The sequence below is a fragment of the Candoia aspera genome, chromosome 7 (genome assembly GCF_035149785.1).
Source record: "Candoia aspera isolate rCanAsp1 chromosome 7, rCanAsp1.hap2, whole genome shotgun sequence".
In the NCBI taxonomy this organism is placed as follows: Eukaryota; Metazoa; Chordata; class Lepidosauria; order Squamata; family Boidae; genus Candoia; species Candoia aspera.
The window spans coordinates 41,953,683-41,975,337 of record NC_086159.1 but is presented as its reverse complement, the minus strand read 5'-3'; the positions used below and the strand labels follow the sequence as shown (position 1 = coordinate 41,975,337).

Below are 21,655 nucleotides of genomic sequence, written 5' to 3'. Positions count from 1 at the left end.
TGTCCTCTCTAATACCATACAGAATCAAAGTGGGGTTATTTTAAGTCTCTCTTATGCTTACTGCTTTCCCAGAACTGAGATTTCATTATACAGACTCTTTCATGAGTTAATGGCTCTTGCATTCCTTCTCCAACATTATCTCTGCCCCATCGTTATTCTGTAACTGAACAGATGCACAGTATGAATCACGGGGGCCATGAGCAGCACAAAAGTCTTGAGTTCAGCCCCCAAAGACTTACCATTAGAACAATTACTAATTTGTATTTTAATAGAAGCAGGAAATTGTTTAATATGTCACAGGAGAGTATTAATGAAAATGATATGGAATCTTTAAGTTTTAGTTATGGGCCCAATAACTTTTGGAGATGCCTGCCCAGCACACAATTCAGAAGTTGAAAGTTATCTTCATCCTGGAAAAAGTTCTACAGTATTCAGTTAGCCTGCACTAAGAAATCATATTCAAAATAGCTGTGCTTGATTTCCACTCTTTCATGCTTAGACTCTGAAATTAGGTATATATAGAAGTATAGCATTGTATTTGCTACATTATAGCTTTATCATTCATCCATTCATTCATCACTAACAGAGGCATCCATGGTGGGGTGGCAATTGACAAAGGCAGCATTGTCTGTTGTGATACAAGCCTGGTCCCTTTTTTATTTACATTGTGATCTCATACTCACATAGAAGACAGAGGAGTTTGTGATGCCCGGGTACAGTGCTGCCTACATCACATTAACAATCCTGCAAAAGTCTCTGCTTAGAATGCAATTCCATGTTGATACTGAACAAAGCCCGGGTCGCATATATAATCTTTGCTATTTTTCTCTGCATCAGAGTTTCCATGACCTGCAACATCCTGAAGAAGCAAGATGAAAAGTTGCTGGCTCCTTTGAAAGAGGCAGCTACCGCAGGAAATATTCAGGAAGTTAACCTAGTTATAATATTATCTAGTTATACTTTAGTTTGCCTTCAGATCATATATTATCAAGTTTCCTTACTTCGTTGTGATTTATTTAGATTTCCATCCATAGGTTCTTTTTAAACATCTGTTTATACTGGGATGTTTCAGGAGTTTTTTTTACAACATAATATGATGAATATCTTTGGAATGGGCAACACTCATCTGAAATTTTTGTTTCTGTTGGCATGGCTTGCAAACAATTATTTTTGTTCTCTTTAGTTCCAAATACTGGCAAAGACAGAGGTGGGATTTGCAAATCATGGGGGCAATATCACTTTGAAACATTTGATGGCATCTACTACTACTTCCCAGGAAACTGTTCATACATTTTTGTGAAAGATTGCAGTGATCCAGAGCCTCAGTACACTGTGTGGGTAAGATTGGAAATTTGTGTCAAGAGGGAACTTAAAGCAGTGTACTCTTTTCTGCCAGTTATGTAACTGATTCCTCTGTAGTTTGTAACTAAGCTGGTTTAGATTCATGGCATGGAAAGTGACAGAACTATTTCAGTTACTATGTTCTCTTACTATTGTGCGTTGAGCTTGTGAGTTCATGGTTCCATTGACTGACAGATTAACAATTAATTATTTGGTTCTAAAATCAGAAAGGATTCCAGGCAACCAATCTAAAAGGGTAGGAAAAAGAGGAAGTGATAAGTATGCCTTAACTACATTAGCCAATATTGTTTCCAATAATACTATAGAAATATTTCGTTCACTTCCACTATCCCTAGAAATTGGACTAAATTCTTGTAGATGTTCCATCTTTGTAACTACTTCAAATGGCTGTGACAGGATTTTATTACTGTTAGACCTAATTGGGAACACATTGGGGATTTGGTAGCTTGAATCTATCTAATAGGCATCAGATTAGAAAGGTAGGTGTAATATCTATGAGCTTTTCAATCACACAAAACTCTCTACAGGGAAAAGGTAATGGAATATTTCCTTACTTATGGGAGAGAAAATCTATTCAGATATTGCTGTAACAGAGGGAGATTGCAGATGCATAAAATGGCTCTCTGTAGTTTTCCTTACTATTCTCCAGTGCCAATTAGTTGACTGTACTACTCTAGGCTGAACTATCTCACTCAGCATTTTTTGTTAATATGTTTTCTACTACAGATTAAGGTTACTATGGTAACTAATCATTTTGTCTGGGTGAAGAGGTTGAATTTAATTGTCCCCTTTTTCACGTGTTAATGGTTGCATTGCCTAAGGGAGGAACTTGCCTGAACTTGTTTTAGTTTCAGTTTCCCTTCTGTGTAGGCTTGCAGAGAATATGCAGCTGAGAGAAATCTCTCCTCTCAGCAAACAGCCTTTAAATATGTTTGTTTTCTGTAAATAAAATTATTTTTATAGAAATGCCTGGTGTGTGACTTTTCTGATCTCTCCTGGGCCAAATGCTTTCTAGCACTCTGCCAACATTTTTTTCATCTGTGTGAATTCAGCATTATTATTTTTCTGAAGCATTAATATATTCTATATTGCCATAGAATATCTTATGTGAAGGTTCATAAAAAATGAGATCAGAATCAGCACTGTATCAAATGATGACCAAAAAATGTTGACCAAGGAATTTTGAAGTTCTGAAATAAGAAAGCACAGTGATACTTCAGACCTTCAGATTAATGCTAGTGATACTATTTCAATATTCCCTGCATTGCTGGTGTAATTGCTGGTGTAATGGTTTATCATACTGGATTAGCAAAGATAACAGTATGGCCCATCCAAAATCCATATTTCCTATGATAACAATTTTTAAGGTTGCATTAACTCTGCATGTAAAAGTATTATTGAATAATGGTTTTAGGTTGGCAGCAAATTTAACTATATTCTGCTTAGTCATAGATCTATCTATTTATCTATCTACCTATCTACCTATGTATCTATCTCAATATTTCAGTACCTCCATATCTCCACAAAAATATAAATACATTACAAATACACAAATGTGTATTTGTGTATGTATATACATATGTGTACACACACATACGCACACACACACTTAACCACAAAGCTCTTTGTAATTAATTGTCTTCACTGCTTTGCAGAAGGAAAGCAAGCTGGGGGCTCCCCTTATCTTCAGGCTCAGGGAGCTGCCACTGAGAAGGCGAGTCTCCAAGCTCTTACTACTTTAACCTCAGATGGAGTGGGTATTCCTATTAGGCCTTTCAGGATGAACACATAGGGCAAGGATATTCTGGTTAGCAGAGATGAACCTTCAAATACATGAGTGTTAAGCCATGCAGGGTTTTAAAGGTTAAAATCAGCATCTTGAGTTGGGTCTGTAAGTCTGTTGGCAACCAGTAGAGTAACCTCAACATAGGTGTCACACTTCTAAACCTACTTTTGTGGAACCTCAGTTTTGAAGGCTGCGTATGATTTGATAGTGGAAAATGTACCCACATCGTAATTTATAGTATGTTACATGATACATACAGGTTTCATATTTAGAGACATGTACACTAAATATGCTGTTCAAAAATTGCTCCAAATGTTTCCAGTTCACTTCTTTTGAAAAATAAGTTGAATAGTATGTGGATATTTTTTTAAAATATGTCCTTATGTTTTATGTATCTATTTCTTCTCCCTTTAAGGTTAATAATAGTCCTCACTGTGCTGGTTCAGTGTACTCTTGTTTGCGGTCAATAAGCTTGTTCTTTTCAAATCAGGATGAAATATTCATATCGGGACATGAAGTTAGAAAGGGTAGAATCAGGTAAAAACAGTTGAAATATTTTCTTACATTTCTTAAAACAACTAAAGTATTAATAGCAAAATTATTAAATTATTTGCCTTATGATGAAATTTTGATGATGAAAATATTCAGTACTGGTTGATCTGGAGCTACATTTTGAACTTATTTTTCTGGAATCTCTGACTTTCCCTTGCAGTGACACTATCAAGTTTCTGGGAGACTTCAGCCAACCAACTAAGGAAGGGAATCTCATATATACTATTTTAATATCATTGAAATAACATTGTCACATTACAAATGTTAATATTTGTATTATGGGAAAATAAAAAAGAAAAGAAGTGGTTCAAATAAAAAAATTAAGTGTATTTGTTATAATTTGCATTTTATGTATATAAAAGTGATTTCTATGTTTATTATATTACTATGATTGATTTTTTTCTAAAGAAACAACACTTCTATGGATAAAAAGATAGCGTGATTATAGCTAGCTGACATATTTGAGTTAAAATTCATTTTATTTTTTCAGGTTGTCTTTGCCCCAAACAATTGGAACTATTTTCATTGAAAGATTAGCAGATTACATTTTGGTGAAAACTACATTTGGCTTTTCCCTAGCTTGGGATGGAAACTCTGGGATTTACATTAAATTGACAGAAGAATACAAGGGAAAAACATGTGGTCTTTGTGGAAATTATAATAATAATACATCGGATGATCTCATAATACAAAATAGTAAGCAAATAACCCATGCTAAAATATGTGATGATAAGCCCATTTTCTTGTATTCTACTTATTTGTAACTGTCATCAGAGAATATTACTAGGCTATTGAATCTATTGTGATTGGTAATTGCATACTTTTTGCAATTTGAGTGGTGAAAATTATATGATTACTTAGCAGTTATATTCAAGTAAGTTTCATGACATCATTATGATCCTTATGACTTTAGTTAATCAGTGGTGTTATCTGTCTATTGCAAATAAGGAATGATTTTGAAATGGCATGAACTAAGACTACTCAAGTGAATTTGTGTGTGTTGTGAAATTCAGACTGGACATTTGCTAGCTGGCCTTGTCCAACATTAACAAGTTGTATTAGTATCAGCTATTGTTACTATAACTCCATGCCAAGGTTAAAACAGATATGAAGGGAGATGCACTATGTATTTAATTTAAGGGAATTACACATAATATCCATGACTTAAAATCTAGGGATCCATCATTTGAATAACTGTACTTTGAATATCTGTATGCTGGGCTATATATATAAATTTATGTTCTTAAACAGGTGACTATAAAGAAGATATAGCTAAATTTGCTAACAGCTGGACTGTACAAATCCCAGATGATGAAACTTGTGTAGCTATTGCATCTGGTTTTCCTAGTCCTTGCAACATTGATACAGAATCTTATGAGGTAAGCAGTTTAGGTTGCAATTTTCATATGAAGTATTTATTCTTATGGGCCTTGATCCCAAGAGCCACAAGTAGAAGAAAGTTTTAGGAAGCAGATTTTCCTTCATCTCCCCTTGAAAAACTTACTTGAAAGGTTGGAGGGACTGTCTTTGATCTGAGATGAGGAATGAGACACTAGAGTCAGAAGTATCTCACAGAACATCCTGCATTATTAGTTTCCTGACTCTCTACTAAAACGTTTCAGCAATGTATACAGGATAGTTCTGGTTATAAGAAGAACCAAGGAGATGTCTGCTTTGTGACCGTTCTTGTATTCATAGTTTTCAAGACCCAAGCAATGAAAAATATGTCATTTTCCCCCACAAATTATCTTTTTCTCACATTTCTGCACCATAATATTTTAATAAAATGCAGTGAAACATAAATAGGTACAAGGTAAAGATGCTGCTGTTAGAGTACTGATAAGCATGTATATATTTTTGTTTTCTTGTCTCATGACACAATTTTTATTCAAGTTGCTACTTAAAATATTGAAGGAATGAAATGAATTTAGAAATGTAATAGCTTTTGCATATTGATCTGCTAATGTATGCTTTTTACAGAATTGAAGCTGTTTCACTCCCAAATGAAACTACAATTTAATTTCCATGTTTGCTGTGCCATATTTACTTCAGAAATTTAGAGTTCCTCATGGAAATATTCTCTGCTGTGTTATCTCCTACATTTTGGGAAGTTAGATTGTTAGGAAAATTAGCATTTGAAATACAGGTAGTCCTCACTTAGCAAGCACAACTGGGACCAGCAACTCCATTGCTAAGTGCTGTGGTCACTAAGTGGAAAATCATGTGACCATGATGGACTTATGGTATCTCTTCCCATTCAGTCATTAAGCAAAATGTCACATGACTGTGGCTTGTGATTTTACTTCTGCATTCTCTATTAACTCTGCTTGTTGCAAGCTGGTTGGGAAGCACGCAAATGACAATTATGTGACTGCGGGATGTTGCGACAGTCATAAATGTGAGGACTGGTTGCAAAGCTGATTTTTTTTTACACCATTGCAACTTTGAGTGGTCACTAAATGAGGCAGTTGGTAAGTGAGGATTACCTCTACAATAAACACAAAGAATTGATATAATGAAGAGTGTACTGGCTTTCAAAAGAGTTATTAGGTTAGGTTTATGAATAAAATGTTCTTGGAGTGGAGGAATTTTTTGTATGTTTAATTTTATATGAATGTATGTATGCATGCATGCATCTCAATGCCATTTTTATTCTATATACAGAGCATCTACTTCAAGTGCCAAATACTCTTGCAATTTCCTTTTCTAAGTTGTCATCAAAGCATAGATCCTTATCCCTACATTTCCAGCTGCATGAATGACCTATGTAGGTAAGCTGAGTGTACTTTTTTGTTTTGTTTCACAGGCTTATTAGTCATCATTGTTACTTTGCCTTGTAGATAATCTTCTCTATTCTTAACACAGTAGAATACTTCTGTTGCAATGTCTCTTAATTCCAGTAAGAGTAAAGCAAATAGCCTCTTGACTTGCATCAGAATAGCCTGGTAATGAATTGAACAATAGCTTCCAAATTATCCCTAGCTTAGTACCAAAGCAACATAGATTTGCTAACTTTTCTTGAAGTTGGATCTGCTCTGAAAATGTTTTGCTGGAAAAGGTGGTGTGCATTGGTGAGGTCCTTCCTTCCCTCCCTCCCTCTTTCTCACGGGGTATCACAGTCTTCCTTCCTCCAACTTTTCTCCAAACAACAAATAGGCATCTGTGGGGGAAGTAGGTGATAAAATGTGTGTTGTGGTAATTGTGATGCGAAGTCCTCCCTTTATAGGTTTTTGTGCAACTCATGATAGAAGTACAAAAGGGAAGAGCTTTCATTGTCATGTCACAATGCACATTTAATCTTTGGTGTCCTCATGGTTCAGAATTGATGTCTGTGTCTCTGTAACCTGTGGGCTAGATATGACTGAGAGAAAATGATTGCTGGTTCAGAATTTGTCATGCGCTGCCTGCCTCTGAATAATGCTCAGACACTGGTTCGATGGATCAGGCTCTGGTTTATTCACAGCGCAGTTACAGCGTCGGAAGAAAAAAGCTGAGAGTGACAGGAGCGCGCCGGTGCGGGGTTTAAATACCCCGCGCCGGTCAGCGCCCCCTCACTCGCGGTCACGTCACCCCCCTTTGTCCAATACGTTGCCCTGCCGGTGGGTGAGGGGTTGTGAGGCCCCGCTGGCGTTCCGGGATCGCCCATCATCGGGTTTTCTATTCATCCGGTGATTGCTGTCAGCTGGGCGATCTCCGTTGTATTGGCGCTGATGGCTTGGGTGTGCTCCGTGATCCGTTTAGTTATTGTTTGTTGGCCATTAGTCGTTGTGAGTTGATGGCTACTTATCTTGAGCCCCTTCTCCTGTTTCCTTGCTATTGTCATGTGTGCCATTGCGCTGATGACTTCAGCTCAACGGCACTCATGACAGAATTATACATTCCATGGTTGAAGATGGGCTTGAACCTAGGCTTCCCCTAACAATGCAATGAAAAAACAATGAGTGGTTTTGTAAACCAGATCTTGGAAAAATGGGGATTGAAAGGTAACAGTCTCTTTTCTTGGTTAAGATAGTTCCAAGGGCCAATTTTCAGGAGGACTACACTAGGAAGTATTCTCTAGGTGGATTTTAATTAGCAAGTTTATTTTCTGTGCTGGCACTCACCAAAACAGAATCAATACCCATTTTTCTGAAAAAAATTGTAATGAATACAGATGATAACAATATTGTTATTTCTTCAGTTTCATTAATATTGGTTAATTGATCATTAATCATTAATTAATTTTGATTATTTATTGAAAAAATATTGCTGATTGGTTTAATAAAGGAAGTAGCATATAACCATGAATTATATTGATAAATCATTATTTTTCTTGATACACATTTAATTGGATATATGTTGTAAGAAAGTTGTTCATGACAGAATAGCATAATCATACTTTTACAATAAGAGATTGCTAAATTGCATATTGTGCAATATCATACTACATGTAAAATTCTTAGAAGCTAGTAATTCTGATGATGAAAGATAAAAACATTGCCATCATTGGCTTTTAACTTAAACACTTTTCCAAAAAAGAACAGCATTCTATTTGTGACTTTCCCACTTAAGCAAATCCCTATATCCATTGAAAATCTGTTCTATAGGACTATGACACTATCTGGAACAAAATAATAGAACGCAGTGCAGGGAACTTCAGTTAGAAGGAGAATATTTAAAAAAATAAGACCCAAGCTAATATACAGAAACTATATTATACATCTAGTCCTTTAAGTTACCAATTTTTGTTGTCCAAGAATTGACCCCTAAAGAAACTCATCAATAGTGTGTTCTATTCTTGAACACGCTATACTTTTTGTTTGATTCTGCTTATCTTTTTCTGTGACTAGACAGTTGTGAGTATACAAATTTAAACATTTCCTTCCATAGCTTTTTTCTTTTTTACTTCTCTTCCTCTTCCCTGTCATTCAGCTGCAAAGAAAAAAGAAAGAAAATAGTAGGGCAGTTAATGCAGTAAAATATGATAGGTTGGACGATAAACCCTTGGGTCACAAATAAGAGGCCACCACTTTGCCATTGTTCCATATTTTTTGCTTACAACCTCCTCATGTAGGAGGGCTAGAAAATATCTGAAATTAATATCAGTGCTATATTTGTCTTTTGTGACTATGAGCCAGTGAAGCTATATCCATACTTGGGGAAACTATACTTATAGCAAAAATGTGCGAGTTTTTTTTTTCTTGAAGCTTTCATTGCAACCAGATCTGTTACCAAAAAACAAATTGGTTTTAAGGTTAGTTTTTTTTAATGTATTGCCTTTTCAAATAATTTCTATTCCTAAAGAATCTTTATTTATTTTTACTGTAGTTTCAGGATCATAGATTATTGCTCTGGAATACCAGACAGGAATTTAGTTTGTCTTCAAATAAAACTTCATTATGGAATTTGCTTTTCGAGGTACACAGTTCAAGAGTCAGTACTTGATCTTTCTTTTGAAGTTAGAAATTAGTCTAGGTTTGCCAAGATAACTTAAACTTAAGGTGTGCTGTCTCAATTTTCAGATGCTGTAATTGTACAGGTTTAGGTCACTTCCCTTATAGTATCTCTAGAGCATCAGCAGCCATCACTGAGATGCTGTAAAGCTTGTTCTCCTTTAGTGCTATCTCAACTCAGTGATGGCAGGAAGATGCTGTAAGTCTCTACTGGAATCTTGCCTTAACTTATTTAACACACCTATTATTCTTATAGTGAAAAGTGAATAATAAATACATAAGCATGTACATGTCATGTTCGCCGTTTCAATGTCTTTGATACATCGTAACGTTTCGCATGTCATTAGCAGGTTGCGTGTTTCATCTTTCTCCGGAGGATGGGAGTACTTATGTTTTGGCTTTGCTCTGGAATGTATTTGTGTTATCTACTGCGCTCAAGGTTACTTTCCCAGGCTAGCAACTCTGACGATTGCTTGCACCTGTGCCAGGCGGGGCTGTTACGAGGGAGGCGGGATACGTTTGTACCAAGGGTTTAAGTTTGTATTTGGCGCGCTTTTGCTCATTCTCAGCTTTCTCTGTATTTGCTTCTAGTTCCTTAATAAATCAGATTTCATATAGCAGCCTCTTGTGAGTCTGAGTATTTGGGATAGGGCAATCGTTACATAAAGCTGAGAATCTAAGATCCTAACTCCGCTGGCCCCTGTCCAGGAAAAGACAAGTTGTCTACCCCTGTGAGGGAGAGTGCCAGCGATGACCGAACCTAACATCGTGATGATGGAAGAAGGGGAACCGGACTCGACCGTGAGGCGGCCCGACCGACCGTCCCAGGGGGGGGGAGCTGTCAGCCATCCTAGAAGAGGCGAGCTCCGAGTCGGAGGATGAAGCCGAGGGTCTGAAAACCGCCCCGGAGACTACCGTAAATTCTCCGGGCGAAATGGTCACCTGGGATGAGACCCAAGGGGATGCCACGGTGGCGGGTGGCCCCTCCTGGAGGCAGAGATACCCATTATCCCCCAACGTGGTGCAGGTGCAGCCCACGGAGGGCTCTCCCACCCCGGATCGGATCCGAGTGCTGGAGTCAAAAATGGACTCGTTAGAAGCGATACTGAAACAGCTGAGCTTAGATGTGACCTCGTTGCGGGAGGTCCGGGAAGAATCAAGCCAGCGGTATTCAACCCCTTCGTCCCATGTGCAGTCCCCGGAGCATCGACGGGCGGTGCGGAGGCGCGAAGGGGACCAGTCGGTCCAGATGGAGATCGCGGCATCGCCAGGGCGACCGCCCCGGGGCCCCGCGCCGCCACGAGGCAGGGAAGTACAAACCCCTGCAGCACCGGCGGCGGGGCGCAGCCCGGCGGGGGGCGGGATGAGAGACTTCCCGGTCAAGTTTGATGGGGACCCGACCAAACTCTCATTTTTCCTGACGAATGCTAAAGCCTACATGGAGGAATGGGGGTCGCTTTTCCAGTCGGAAAAGGCAAAGATCATCACCATTGCCACCAAACTGAAGGGGAAGGCGGCAGACTGGTATGTCCAGATGTGCCAGTCGGAAGCGCCTGAACTGGAAAAATTCGATGAGTTCCTCTGGGCATTGAAACAACACTTCGAGGATCCTTTGGCGAAAGAGAGGGCGAAGCGAGCCCTGAAGGAACTTAAGCAGGGGTTCAGATCCGTGGCGGATTATGCTTTAGAGTTTAAAGCGCTGGCTGGGAAGGTGGATGACTGGTCCCAAGCCACCATTATCGAGCTATTCAAGGATGGCCTGAATACCGAGGTGCTGCGCTGGTCCTTGGGGAGGGACGACCCATATACGCTGTATGAATGGATCCTGCTGGCGGGGAGGGCTGAACATGCCCATGAGATCTTCGCCCATCGAAAGACCGCCAAGTTGGGGCGGGAGGTGAAGCCCAGCCACCCAGCAAGCACCGGGGGGAAACCTGGACAACGACCCTGGGATGAGGAGCGAGAGAAGCGGTATGCAAAAGGCCTGTGTCTGAGATGTGGTAAAGAAGGGCATCGAGTGGCGGCGTGCCCGAAGGCAAAGGGAGAGGAACGGCTCGGCAAGCCGCCGACGAAGTCCCCTGCCCTGCCGAGGAAGCAGAAAGCTGCGGTGGCTGAAACCGTGGGAGACGATGTGATGTTCTATGAGGAGGAGGGTGAGCCCGAAATCCTGCAGCCGGCGGGAAACGCCAGCCACCTGCTTTAACGGGCGCCGCAGGGCAGGTGGTGGAAGAAGGGCGCGAGCCTTCATCGGTGAGTGGCAGTTACCGCATTCTCACGGTGAAGTTGAAGTTGGGCTCCCAATCCAAGACTGTAGAAGTATGGGCCATGATTGATTCGGGGTGTTCCCGGTGTCTAATGCACCCTGATGTGGTAGTGGCTCTGGAGCTACCCACTTTCCCTTTACAGCGACCTATCGCCTTTACACAGCTGGATGGGTCCATGGCAGGGGGCAAACCGGTCACCCATTTCACCGGGAGGGTATCCTTGCAGCTGGGCAGCCATCAGGAAGGTTTGTCTTTTGTCGTGGCTCCAGTAGGGGCTCCCTTGGTGGTGTTGGGGGTGCCTTGGTTGGTTCAGCAAAATCCCCAAATAAACTGGGTTTATCGGACTATCACGTTTCGGGATGGGTTCTACCAAGCGACTGAGGGGAAGGGTGTCCCAGAGGAGATGGTGGGGATTGCGGCAGCTGCGACTCCGCAGGTCCCGGCTCCTCCTCTGGAAGGCTTGCCGGCAGAGTACAGGACATTTGCTGATGTGTTTGGCGAAAAGGAAGCCGACCAATTACCCCCCCCCCATCGAAAAACGGACTGTGCCATTGAACTGCTGCCCAACACCCAATTGCCCAAGCCAAAGATTTATTCCATGACCCAAAAGGAACTGACTCTGTTACGAGACTTTGTGGACAAAAATTTGGCGCGCGGATTCATCGAGCCGGCGAATTCACCGGTGGGGGCGCCGGTTCTCTTTCGCCCAAAAAAGGATGGGACATTGAGACTTTGTACCGATTTCCGCGGATTAAACGCCGTCTCAATTTCCAATAAATATCCCTTGCCATTGATCAAGGACATGTTGTCACATCTGGCCAAGGGAAAGATCTTCTCTAAACTTGATTTAAGAGAAGCCTACTATCGTGTACGCATCAAGGAGGGCGATGAGTGGAAAACCGCCTTCAATTGCCCGTTGGGAGCTTTCCAGTATAAGGTGTTACCTTTTGGTTTGGCTGGGGCCCCTGGGGTATTTATGCAATTGATCAATGAAGTACTGCATGAACATCTGTTTAAAGGGGTATTGGTGTATTTGGATGATGTATTGATTTATACTGAAACCATGGAAGAGCATGTGTCTCTGGTCAAAAAAGTGCTGAGTAAACTCAGATCAGCAGAATTGTATGCCAAACTGTCTAAATGTGCATTTCACCAGACGCAAATTGACTATTTGGGGTATAGAATTTCAGATAAGGGCATAGAAATGGACCCTGCCAAGGTGCAGGCTATCATGGACTGGGAAAGCCCCCGCACCCACAGGCAACTTCAAAGTTTCCTGGGGTTCAGCAATTACTACAGATTGTTCATAAGGGGATTTGCTGAAATTGCCTTGCCATTGACAGAACTGCTCCGAACCAAGGGTGTGGGAGATACTCGGAGAGTAAAGAATCCAGGAGCGTTGTTGCACTGGACGCCTGCTTGTCAAACGGCGTTCGAGCGGCTGAAAGCAGCTTTTATCAAAGAGCCCATTTTGCAACATCCTGATCCCTCCAAACTGTTTGTGGTGCAAGCGGATGCCTCCGATTTTTCCATTGGGGCGTTGTTGATGCAACACGACGGGAAAGGGTGCCTCAAGCCATGTGCCTACTTGTCCCGCAAGTTCTCTGAGACTGAGCGACGTTGGCATGTATGGGAAAAGGAGGCATTCGCAGTAAAAGCCGCGTTGGAAACTTGGCGGCATCTGTTAGAAGGGGCGAATCACCCCTTTGAGGTGTGGACTGATCATAAAAATTTGGAGGCTCTTAGCACCCCTCGAAAACTGAGCCCGAAACAAGTTCATTGGGCTCAATTTTTTAATCGGTTCAATTTTCATTTGAAGTTTATTCCGGGGAAAAAGAATTTCCTGGCTGATGCGTTGTCAAGGCAACCTCAGGACTCGGGGGCAGCGCCAGATGTGGTTAGCACCCTGTGGACAGCGCCCCAATTGGGTATGCAGGCTGTGACACGTAGCCAAACGCGCGCGCAGCAGCCACCCGCTGCGGACGCCGCCCAGCCGAGCGCTTTGTCAATTCCTTCCCAGTTGCAACAAAAGTTTCTAAAAGAACTGAAAACAGATACTTGGTTGCTGGCAAATAAAAACAATGTTACTTTTGACCGAGGCTTCGCTTGGAAATCCGATCGCCTCTACGTCCCTGAAAGCCTCAGAAAAGAGGTATTACTCCGTTCACACGATGACAAACTAGCAGGTCACTTCGGTTTTGTAAAAACCTTGCACCTTGTTAGGAGGCAGTTCTGGTGGCCCACATTGCGTAAGGATGTCAAAGACTATATTGCCTCCTGCACTGTTTGTGCGATGTCTAAGCGCAAGGTGGGGAAGCCCCAAGGACTGCCGCAGCCGGTGGCTGCCCCTTCGTGCCCTTGGGATGAAATCTCCATGGACTTTATTGTTGAATTACCACCTAGTCAACGCAAAACTGTCATTTGGGTGGTCAAAGACTATTTCTCAAAACAAGCCCACTTCATCCCTTGCGTGTCCATTCCGTCGGCACGTCAATTGGCCCGCCTGTTTCTAGTACACATGTACAGGCTACACGGATGTCCTTCCCACTTAATTTCGGACAGGGGCACACAATTTACTTCACAATTTTGGCGGGCGTTCCTCAAATTGTTGGGAACGAAACAAGCCCTGTCCACGGCTTGGCACCCCCAGACGGATGGGGCCACAGAGGCTCTGAATTCTACTCTAGAGCAATACCTTCAAGCTTTTGTGAATTACCAGCAGGACAATTGGGTAGACCTCCTCCCTTTTGCCGAAGTGGCTTACAACAATGCAGTGCATCAAAGCACCGGCCAAACCCCATTTCGGGTGGCTCAAGGTAAAGACTTTGTACCTATCCCTGATCTACCGCAGCCTTCGGGTGGATCGGCCACTCCGGGGGATTGGGCGTCGCAATTGGCAGACTCCTGGCCAATGATTCAAAAGGCGTTAGCTGAGGCACAATTGGATTACAAACAGTATGCTGATCGGAAGCGCGCTCCTCAGCCGCCGTTTCAAGTCGGGGACTCGGTTTACCTTTCCACCAAGTTCATAAAGTCCTCACAACCTTCCAAGAAGCTGGCGCCCAAATTTGTGGGTCCTTTCCCAATTACCGCTCAAATTAACCCGGTGACTTTTAAACTTGATTTGCCTCATAACCTTAAACGCTTACACCCTGTTTTTCATTGCAGTTTGCTCAAACCGACTATTCCTTCTGATCGCTGGCATCGCCAACCTCCACCTCCAACCCCCATCATGATTGATGGTCAGCAACACTTTGAAGTTAAAGAAATTTTGGACTCTAGACGCCTTCGCAATACTTTGCAATACCTAGTTCGTTGGAAACATTTCCCTCATCCGGAGTGGGTCGCTGCACCAGATGTGGCTTCCCCTGTCCTAGTGGCTCGTTTCCACTCTGCTTATCCCACTAAGCCGGGTCCCTAGGAGTATTTTTAGGGGGGCGGTATGTCATGTTCGCCGTTTCAATGTCTTTGATACATCGTAACGTTTCGCATGTCATTAGCAGGTTGCGTGTTTCATCTTTCTCCGGAGGATGGGAGTACTTATGTTTTGGCTTTGCTCTGGAATGTATTTGTGTTATCTACTGCGCTCAAGGTTACTTTCCCAGGCTAGCAACTCTGACGATTGCTTGCACCTGTGCCGGGCGGGGCTGTTACGAGGGAGGCGGGATACGTTTGTACCAAGGGTTTAAGTTTGTATTTGGCGCGCTTTTGCTCATTCTCAGCTTTCTCTGTATTTGCTTCTAGTTCCTTAATAAATCAGATTTCATATAGCAGCCTCTTGTGAGTCTGAGTATTTGGGATAGGGCAATCGTTACAGTACAGTACTTAACCAGAAAGCTTCATTTTGCTGTTTCAGACAGGATGATGAGGAAACTTACTGCCGAGCAGTAACAGAATATACTCGCTCATGTTCACATGCAGGCTATCCTATCAGAGATTGGAGAGATGACTTTCCAGCTTGTAGTAAGTGTGTTTTAATATGGGATCAATCAACGATTAGCTTCATGATGTTAAACAAAAGTAAAAGTGCTTATCTGACACACTAATGTCAAAGATCACTGGACTGTAATGGGCAGCGCACTGCAACCATTCTGCAAGAGAACAAGAACAACTTTAATCAACAGCCCTAACATGTTTTACAATTTGGCCACATAGCCAGAACATCTCGGAATGCAAATGATTCAGGGTCATGTTAAACAGGATATACAGTATAATCTCAATTGCATTTTTTAATGTTTTAAAATTTTAAATATTTATATATCACTTTTCATAATAGATCTCAGAATGATTTAGATTTCAAGGTGTCTTTTTGTGTGTCATTATTTTTAATTGTAAAAATGTACATTTCTGCATCTTAATATTCCTCTTACTAAGAGTTAACATATAGGTTCTTTAGTCTAAATTTGGCTTCAAGAATGGCTTTGGCAAACCAAAACTTTAATTTAGGAAGCTGGTTATTATTGCTGTTAATATGTTTAATTAACATTTAAAAAATAAAATAATATATACTTTATCTCATTAATTAAAGTGAAGTGTACCTGAATGTAATCATCCTTGTCTAACTTATTACTTTAGCTGACAATTGTGAAGATACTTTTATTCACCGGGATTGTATTAGCTGTTGTCCACAAACTTGTACTTTTGAGAAAGACTGTCTAGGTAGTAACCTCCATTGCTTAGATGGATGCTATTGCCCAGATGGTAAGTGAACTTTTATCACCTGAACTATTCTGATAATAAAGTTTCTGTCTATCAGAGAACTATTTGCCCTGTATTATTAGAATTTTCCATAGTTTTATAATGAATGAGGTTGTTATTAAATGTGATTGACCTTAAATCATTGCTAATAAATAAGAAATGAACTAAAGTATAGACCATTACATTATTTCCTTAGTGCAGCTTTCCAGACCTCCTCTTTCCATCTGCCTCAGCAGAAGATTATTGTAATATTAGTAATGCCACTATTCCATATCATTAAGGTTTGAGGAAATATCTGCTGAAAGTCTCAGATATAGACTGGGTAATCAGGTAGTTATTTTAACTTCACACTGAGGAATATCTTTGTACATATTTAACATTGGCCATTTTACATTTTGTGATCTCTTTATATTTTTACAACCTAGGCCTTATATTGGACAATGGAACTTGCATTTCTGCATCAGATTGCCCATGTGTTTATCACGGGACAGCTTTCCCTGTAGGTTCAACAATTGAGCAAGAATGTAGTAATTGGTATGTAATCTTCTGTAACTTCCCTGATTTGTGTCTTTCTTATAGTTGCTCTATTTTATGGTGTTTTATTTGTATGGAGAATATAAAATTTACACCCACAATTCCTGCTGTGGAATAGGACCAAAGAAGGGGCTGTATGAAAACCAAGGTCCTATTAAAATTGGGCACAACTTTATTGGTTTTGATGTGGAATAATTTGAACTGGTGGTAGAAGAAATCTTGGGCACACAAAAGAATGAACCACTCTTATAGGATCCTTTACTGCCTAGTTACAGGTGAGCATTAAGGCCTCTGAACTGGGCTGAAGTTTTGAAGTCCCAACACCAGCTTCCTTTATGGTGAACTTCACTCCTTCACCCGTTTTGCACAGTATCACTCCTTGCTTTTAATTGCTATGGATCCATCCCTGCACATTATACCTTATAGCTTTGGTACCCACATTAAAGTGGCAACCAAGTAGACTAGTCAGACAAAAGATTATCAGATGTCTCCAGTTCCTACCCATCAATTAGAGACTCCTATCATACCATAGCAACATAACTGAGTGAATGAATGTTGGCAATATATAATGGAGCCGAAGTGGAATTGGCTAGTGTTATTAATGAACATACACGTCTCAGGTGTAGATCAAAGAGGGAACTGCTTCCAGGATTGCCCATGGAATTGCCTTCTCAGAATTAAAGGATGCTGCTAAAGGATCTAGAGTAGGTCCCATTCTAAATTGTGACAACTCAAGAACTAGGAGCAGAAATGAACCCATATAGCCTGGTTTGTTCTGTTGTGTGTGTGAAAGCACACAAAAAGGGTACTGACTCCTACTTTTATAGTTGCTTTTATGTACTATATAACAAAGGGGTAAGTTTGTTATATAGTAGGTTTGAGTTATCAACAAATTTACAGTGCTCATTCTTATACCCAAATATTTAAGGTTTTTTATTTTTTATTTTGTTTAGCATTTGTATGGGCGGTGTTTGGAACTGCACTGAACATCATTGCCCAGGTAACATTTTCTTTAAAAGATAACTCTGTGTGTGTCGGTGTGTGTGTGTGTGAGAGAGAGAGAGACAGAGAAAGAAACAGAGGGAGGGGGATATTGAATTCTAGCTAAAAGTATGCATGTTAAGCTTCCATCCTCCATAGTACAAGCTTATGATTTATATGCTGTTAGTTTTTTTGGTGATAATCTTGAGTGTTGTTACATATTATTATGGCAGATATAGTCATAATAAATAAATAAATAAATAAATAAATAAATAAATAGCACATTTACTCAGAATTAAATTCAGTTTTGTTACATTTCCCTACTTCTAGCTACAAAAAAACAAAAACAAACAAACCCTAAAGTATATTCAGAAAAAAGTAAGCTCTTATATGATTTGATTACTGTATTTCACCTTACAACTATGGTGTATCCTAGGATATTAGTGTTATTACTGAAATCAAAATGAAAAGCATGATAAAAATTTCCCTCATGCTTCATGTTTATTGTGAATAATATTTAAACTTTTGATGATTTCAGGTTAGGTGCAGCTTCTTCATCCCTTTTTTTTTAATTAACAGGAAATCTTAAATTTATGTATATATATGAGTGTGTATATGTATGTACCTTTATATACCAAAAGCTACTGAGGTCTTTTGATGATTATCAATAAAAAGGTAAAACCACAAAATGAATTTAAAACATCCAATACCATAAATGAATTAATACTGTCCACCATTAAAAACCTGTCCAAACGAATGAGTTTTTAAAGCAAACAAGTAGAGTGAATCCTCACCTGAGCAGGAATGCTTTCCAAAAAAACTGGAGCAGCTTTAGAGTGGAGTCAGCCTAAACCAAGCCAAACCCATATCAAAGCAGGCAAATCTTTCAGATGACTTTAATGAATGGGGCCAGAGATCGTATAGAATAATAGTTATAATTACTTATAATCCTAGGAGGAAACTAGGATTGTGAATCAATCAAGCCCTAACTGAAAAACCTTTGTTTTGAATCTAGTAATCCTGGTATCTGAAACTGAAAAATCCAGATACTAGCTTGTACAAATAAAGAAGCAAAGTAGCTGCATGAATGAGCAAAAGTGCATTGTTCCTTAGTTTTTTAACCCAAGTTGTTAAGGTCCAAAGTAGGCTATTGTCTTAGAAGGGCATGACAAGAATAATTCCTTCTTTCATACTTGATATAGAGATATTATAATACAGCATTTTCTGGATTTATTTTTCTAACTGCAATCCATAACTCCAGTTGAGTGCATGGAAGACCTTGAAAGATTTCTAAGACAATGAAATATCTCCTTGGCTGACGTTGAAAATCTAAGCAGGATCAGACCTAGTTAGTCCTCAGATGAGAGACCATCAGGAATCTCCAGGCTGGACTTCTGGTGGGGACATGGCCGACTGAACAGCTGTGCCTGTGGGTTCCGCGGACGGAACTGACAACATGACAGTTTTTGGGGCTCAGGCAGGCTTTTTCCTGAAGCCCAGAAGCATCTTCATGAATAAAGAAAATGCTTGTAATCATCCCATTTGCCCTCCAGAACGGTGACTTGCAGCCACTGCAAACAGCATTTGCGCTGATCCCATAAGAGCCGCCGGGAGGCTGGGACATCATCATTTCCAACCCACATTGTAGCCTTAAAGAAACTCTAAGTCGAGCCACCCCATTTTTAAATCATATATTTTTTAAAGTTTACGTACCCGAAGAGAGGCTTTTTACAGCAAGGAGAAGCAATCTCTCTTGGTGCTTATCGTTATTTTTGGGATTAATTTTTAAAAAATCTTTTAAAGTTTTGGCTTGTTTCCCATGTAAATACTAAGGAGAATTGAGAATAAATACTTGCCTCCCTGTTATTATTTTTGCACTGAATTTGAAGAATTTAATATTTTCCTACACATTGAATCTGCTGTTTGAATCTTCAACTTTCCATTCCTACTCTCCCTGGAAGCTGCCTGTTACCATACTTTCACTTGTGTCAACATCATTCAGAAATTTGCCATTAACTCATTAACTCCTACTTTCACCAGTCAAGTATCTAGGGGTTGCCATAATCTACTTCCTGAAACATGAAAGACTTCAAGCAGACTTTCTCAGAGTTCCATTGTGAGCTTAAGCAATATTTTAAACAGATCTTTTCTGATCCCTGTCAAACTATTTTGCAAGATATTCGGGACATTGTAGAAAATATCAGCTTTAAAATGTGTCATCTGGCTGGGGATGCTATGGAAGAAGTTGAGGAACCCAACAATGATAGAAATGTGTCTACTGATAGTGAGATTGAGGCTTTTGCTGATGATGACCAGATTCTGGAACTGAAGGATGTGGAACTGAAGGAATTTAATGGACAGATTGAATTGCAAATAATATATGGAATTGTTTTTCTGATGGAAAGTTATGGGAAAGAAAGTTTTTTTTTTTCCTATGGGAGGTTTTTTGCTGAGAAGTCAGAGTTTTTAAGGGGGGCAGAGGGGCTCTTTGATCTCTCTATGAAAAATGCCTTGTGTTTATTGTGGAGATATGTGGATGCTTTGGTCTATTTTGAAGTGGGGTAAGGGTTTGAGAATGTTTATCTGGATTGCTTTTAAGGCTTGTTTGACTTCATATTCTTTTTTAATGATTTGGATTAAGATTAATAAAGTATAAACAATAAATGCTGGTTTTAGGTTTAATAGAATTAAGATTGTTATAATTGCAGTATTATTAGTTATAAGAGCAGACAATTTATATGTTTTTTAGTTTGATTTTTATTATAGTGGACAGAAATGTATAGAATAGTGGTAGGAAGGAAATAATTAAATAAATGTTTGCATTTAGTGATTTTTATAATGTGCAAATGGAATGATTTATAGAAATAATGTGATTTTGGTCTAATATAGAGCAAGGGATTGATTATGGAAATTGCTGTATATTCTTGTTGTTAAAAGTCGGAAGTCACCCCTTTAAGTAATCTTTAAAATTCTTTTTTTCTTGTGTTTTCACACTTCTTTAGTTTTTTCTTTTTTCTTTTTCTAGTTTTTTCTTCTTTTTATTTAGTTTTTATCTTTGTTCTAAATCTAATAAAATTCTTATACAAAAAAAAAGGAATTTCCAGGCTGGTAGGCTAGACTAGGAAGTCAAAATAACATCCCAGCAGAAGACAATGTAAAAACAATTCTGATTTGTTAAAACCTGACTCTCATATGGACCTTTCTGTGAAATCACCAGAAGACTTAAAGGACTGCTCAACTCAGAGGAGACATTATCTTTATCAATGAGCATCTCTGAACCCTGAATTGCAAATTACTTTTGAAGTTCTCTTGAACTTTAGCTTGTGGCATGTCTTGGATTAGGTTTCACTAGTGCTAGTCAAGTAACGGAAAAAGAATAAAAGTACATGCACATTGTGGTAATGAAGTTATCTTGGATTCTCTTTATAGTTTCTAATTTGTCTTTGGTTTTATACAATACAGATATTCAACATCTGCATGAAATTACTGGGTGAGATCATCCACTGGTCTGGGGTCCAGGATCATCAGTATTCTGATGATACCCAATTATATCTTTCAACCTCAGGCCAGCCAAGTAAGGCTGCCAAAGTCTTGTCCCAGTACTTGGAGGCTTTGTGGGCCTGGATGGGAAGAAACAAACTCTGGCTCAATCCTACCAAGACTGAGTGGCTATGACTGTTGGGACCAACTGGGTCTGGGGATTTTCCATCTTTACTCCTGAGTGGGGTTGCCATTCCCCATTCAGGAGTGGTGTGCAACTTTTCCTCAGCTCCATTTGGTGAGCATGTTGTGTCCTCTCCTGGATTGAGAGGCCTTCAGACAGTCACTCATGCCTTAGTCACCTCAAGGCTTAACTACTGCAATGTGCTCTATATGGGGCTGCCCTTGAAAACTACTCAGAAACTTTGCGTGGTCCAGAACACAGCAACATGGGCAGTGATAGACATGCCTTGGTATGCCTGTATGATACCTCTGCTCTGGAAGCTGCACTGGTTGCCACTCTGTTTCTGGGTTCAATTCAAGGTGATGGTTATCACCAAAAAAGC

General features: G+C 40.1%; 1 protein-coding gene across 1 annotated transcript in view; it reads left to right on the top strand.

Annotated features, from left to right (window-relative positions):
• The window catches only part of OTOGL (otogelin like), a 104,527-nt gene that overhangs the window by 5,913 nt on the left and 76,959 nt on the right, over nt 1-21,655 (top strand). Inside the window, exons 7-15 of the mRNA XM_063309336.1 lie at nt 1,184-1,338; nt 3,564-3,685; nt 4,191-4,396; nt 4,952-5,079; nt 6,365-6,471; nt 15,253-15,359; nt 15,972-16,097; nt 16,520-16,628; nt 17,582-17,628. Of these exons, the coding sequence (XP_063165406.1) occupies nt 1,184-1,338; nt 3,564-3,685; nt 4,191-4,396; nt 4,952-5,079; nt 6,365-6,471; nt 15,253-15,359; nt 15,972-16,097; nt 16,520-16,628; nt 17,582-17,628 (1,107 nt within the window). The remainder of the gene's footprint in view (nt 1-1,183; nt 1,339-3,563; nt 3,686-4,190; nt 4,397-4,951; nt 5,080-6,364; nt 6,472-15,252; nt 15,360-15,971; nt 16,098-16,519; nt 16,629-17,581; nt 17,629-21,655) is intronic.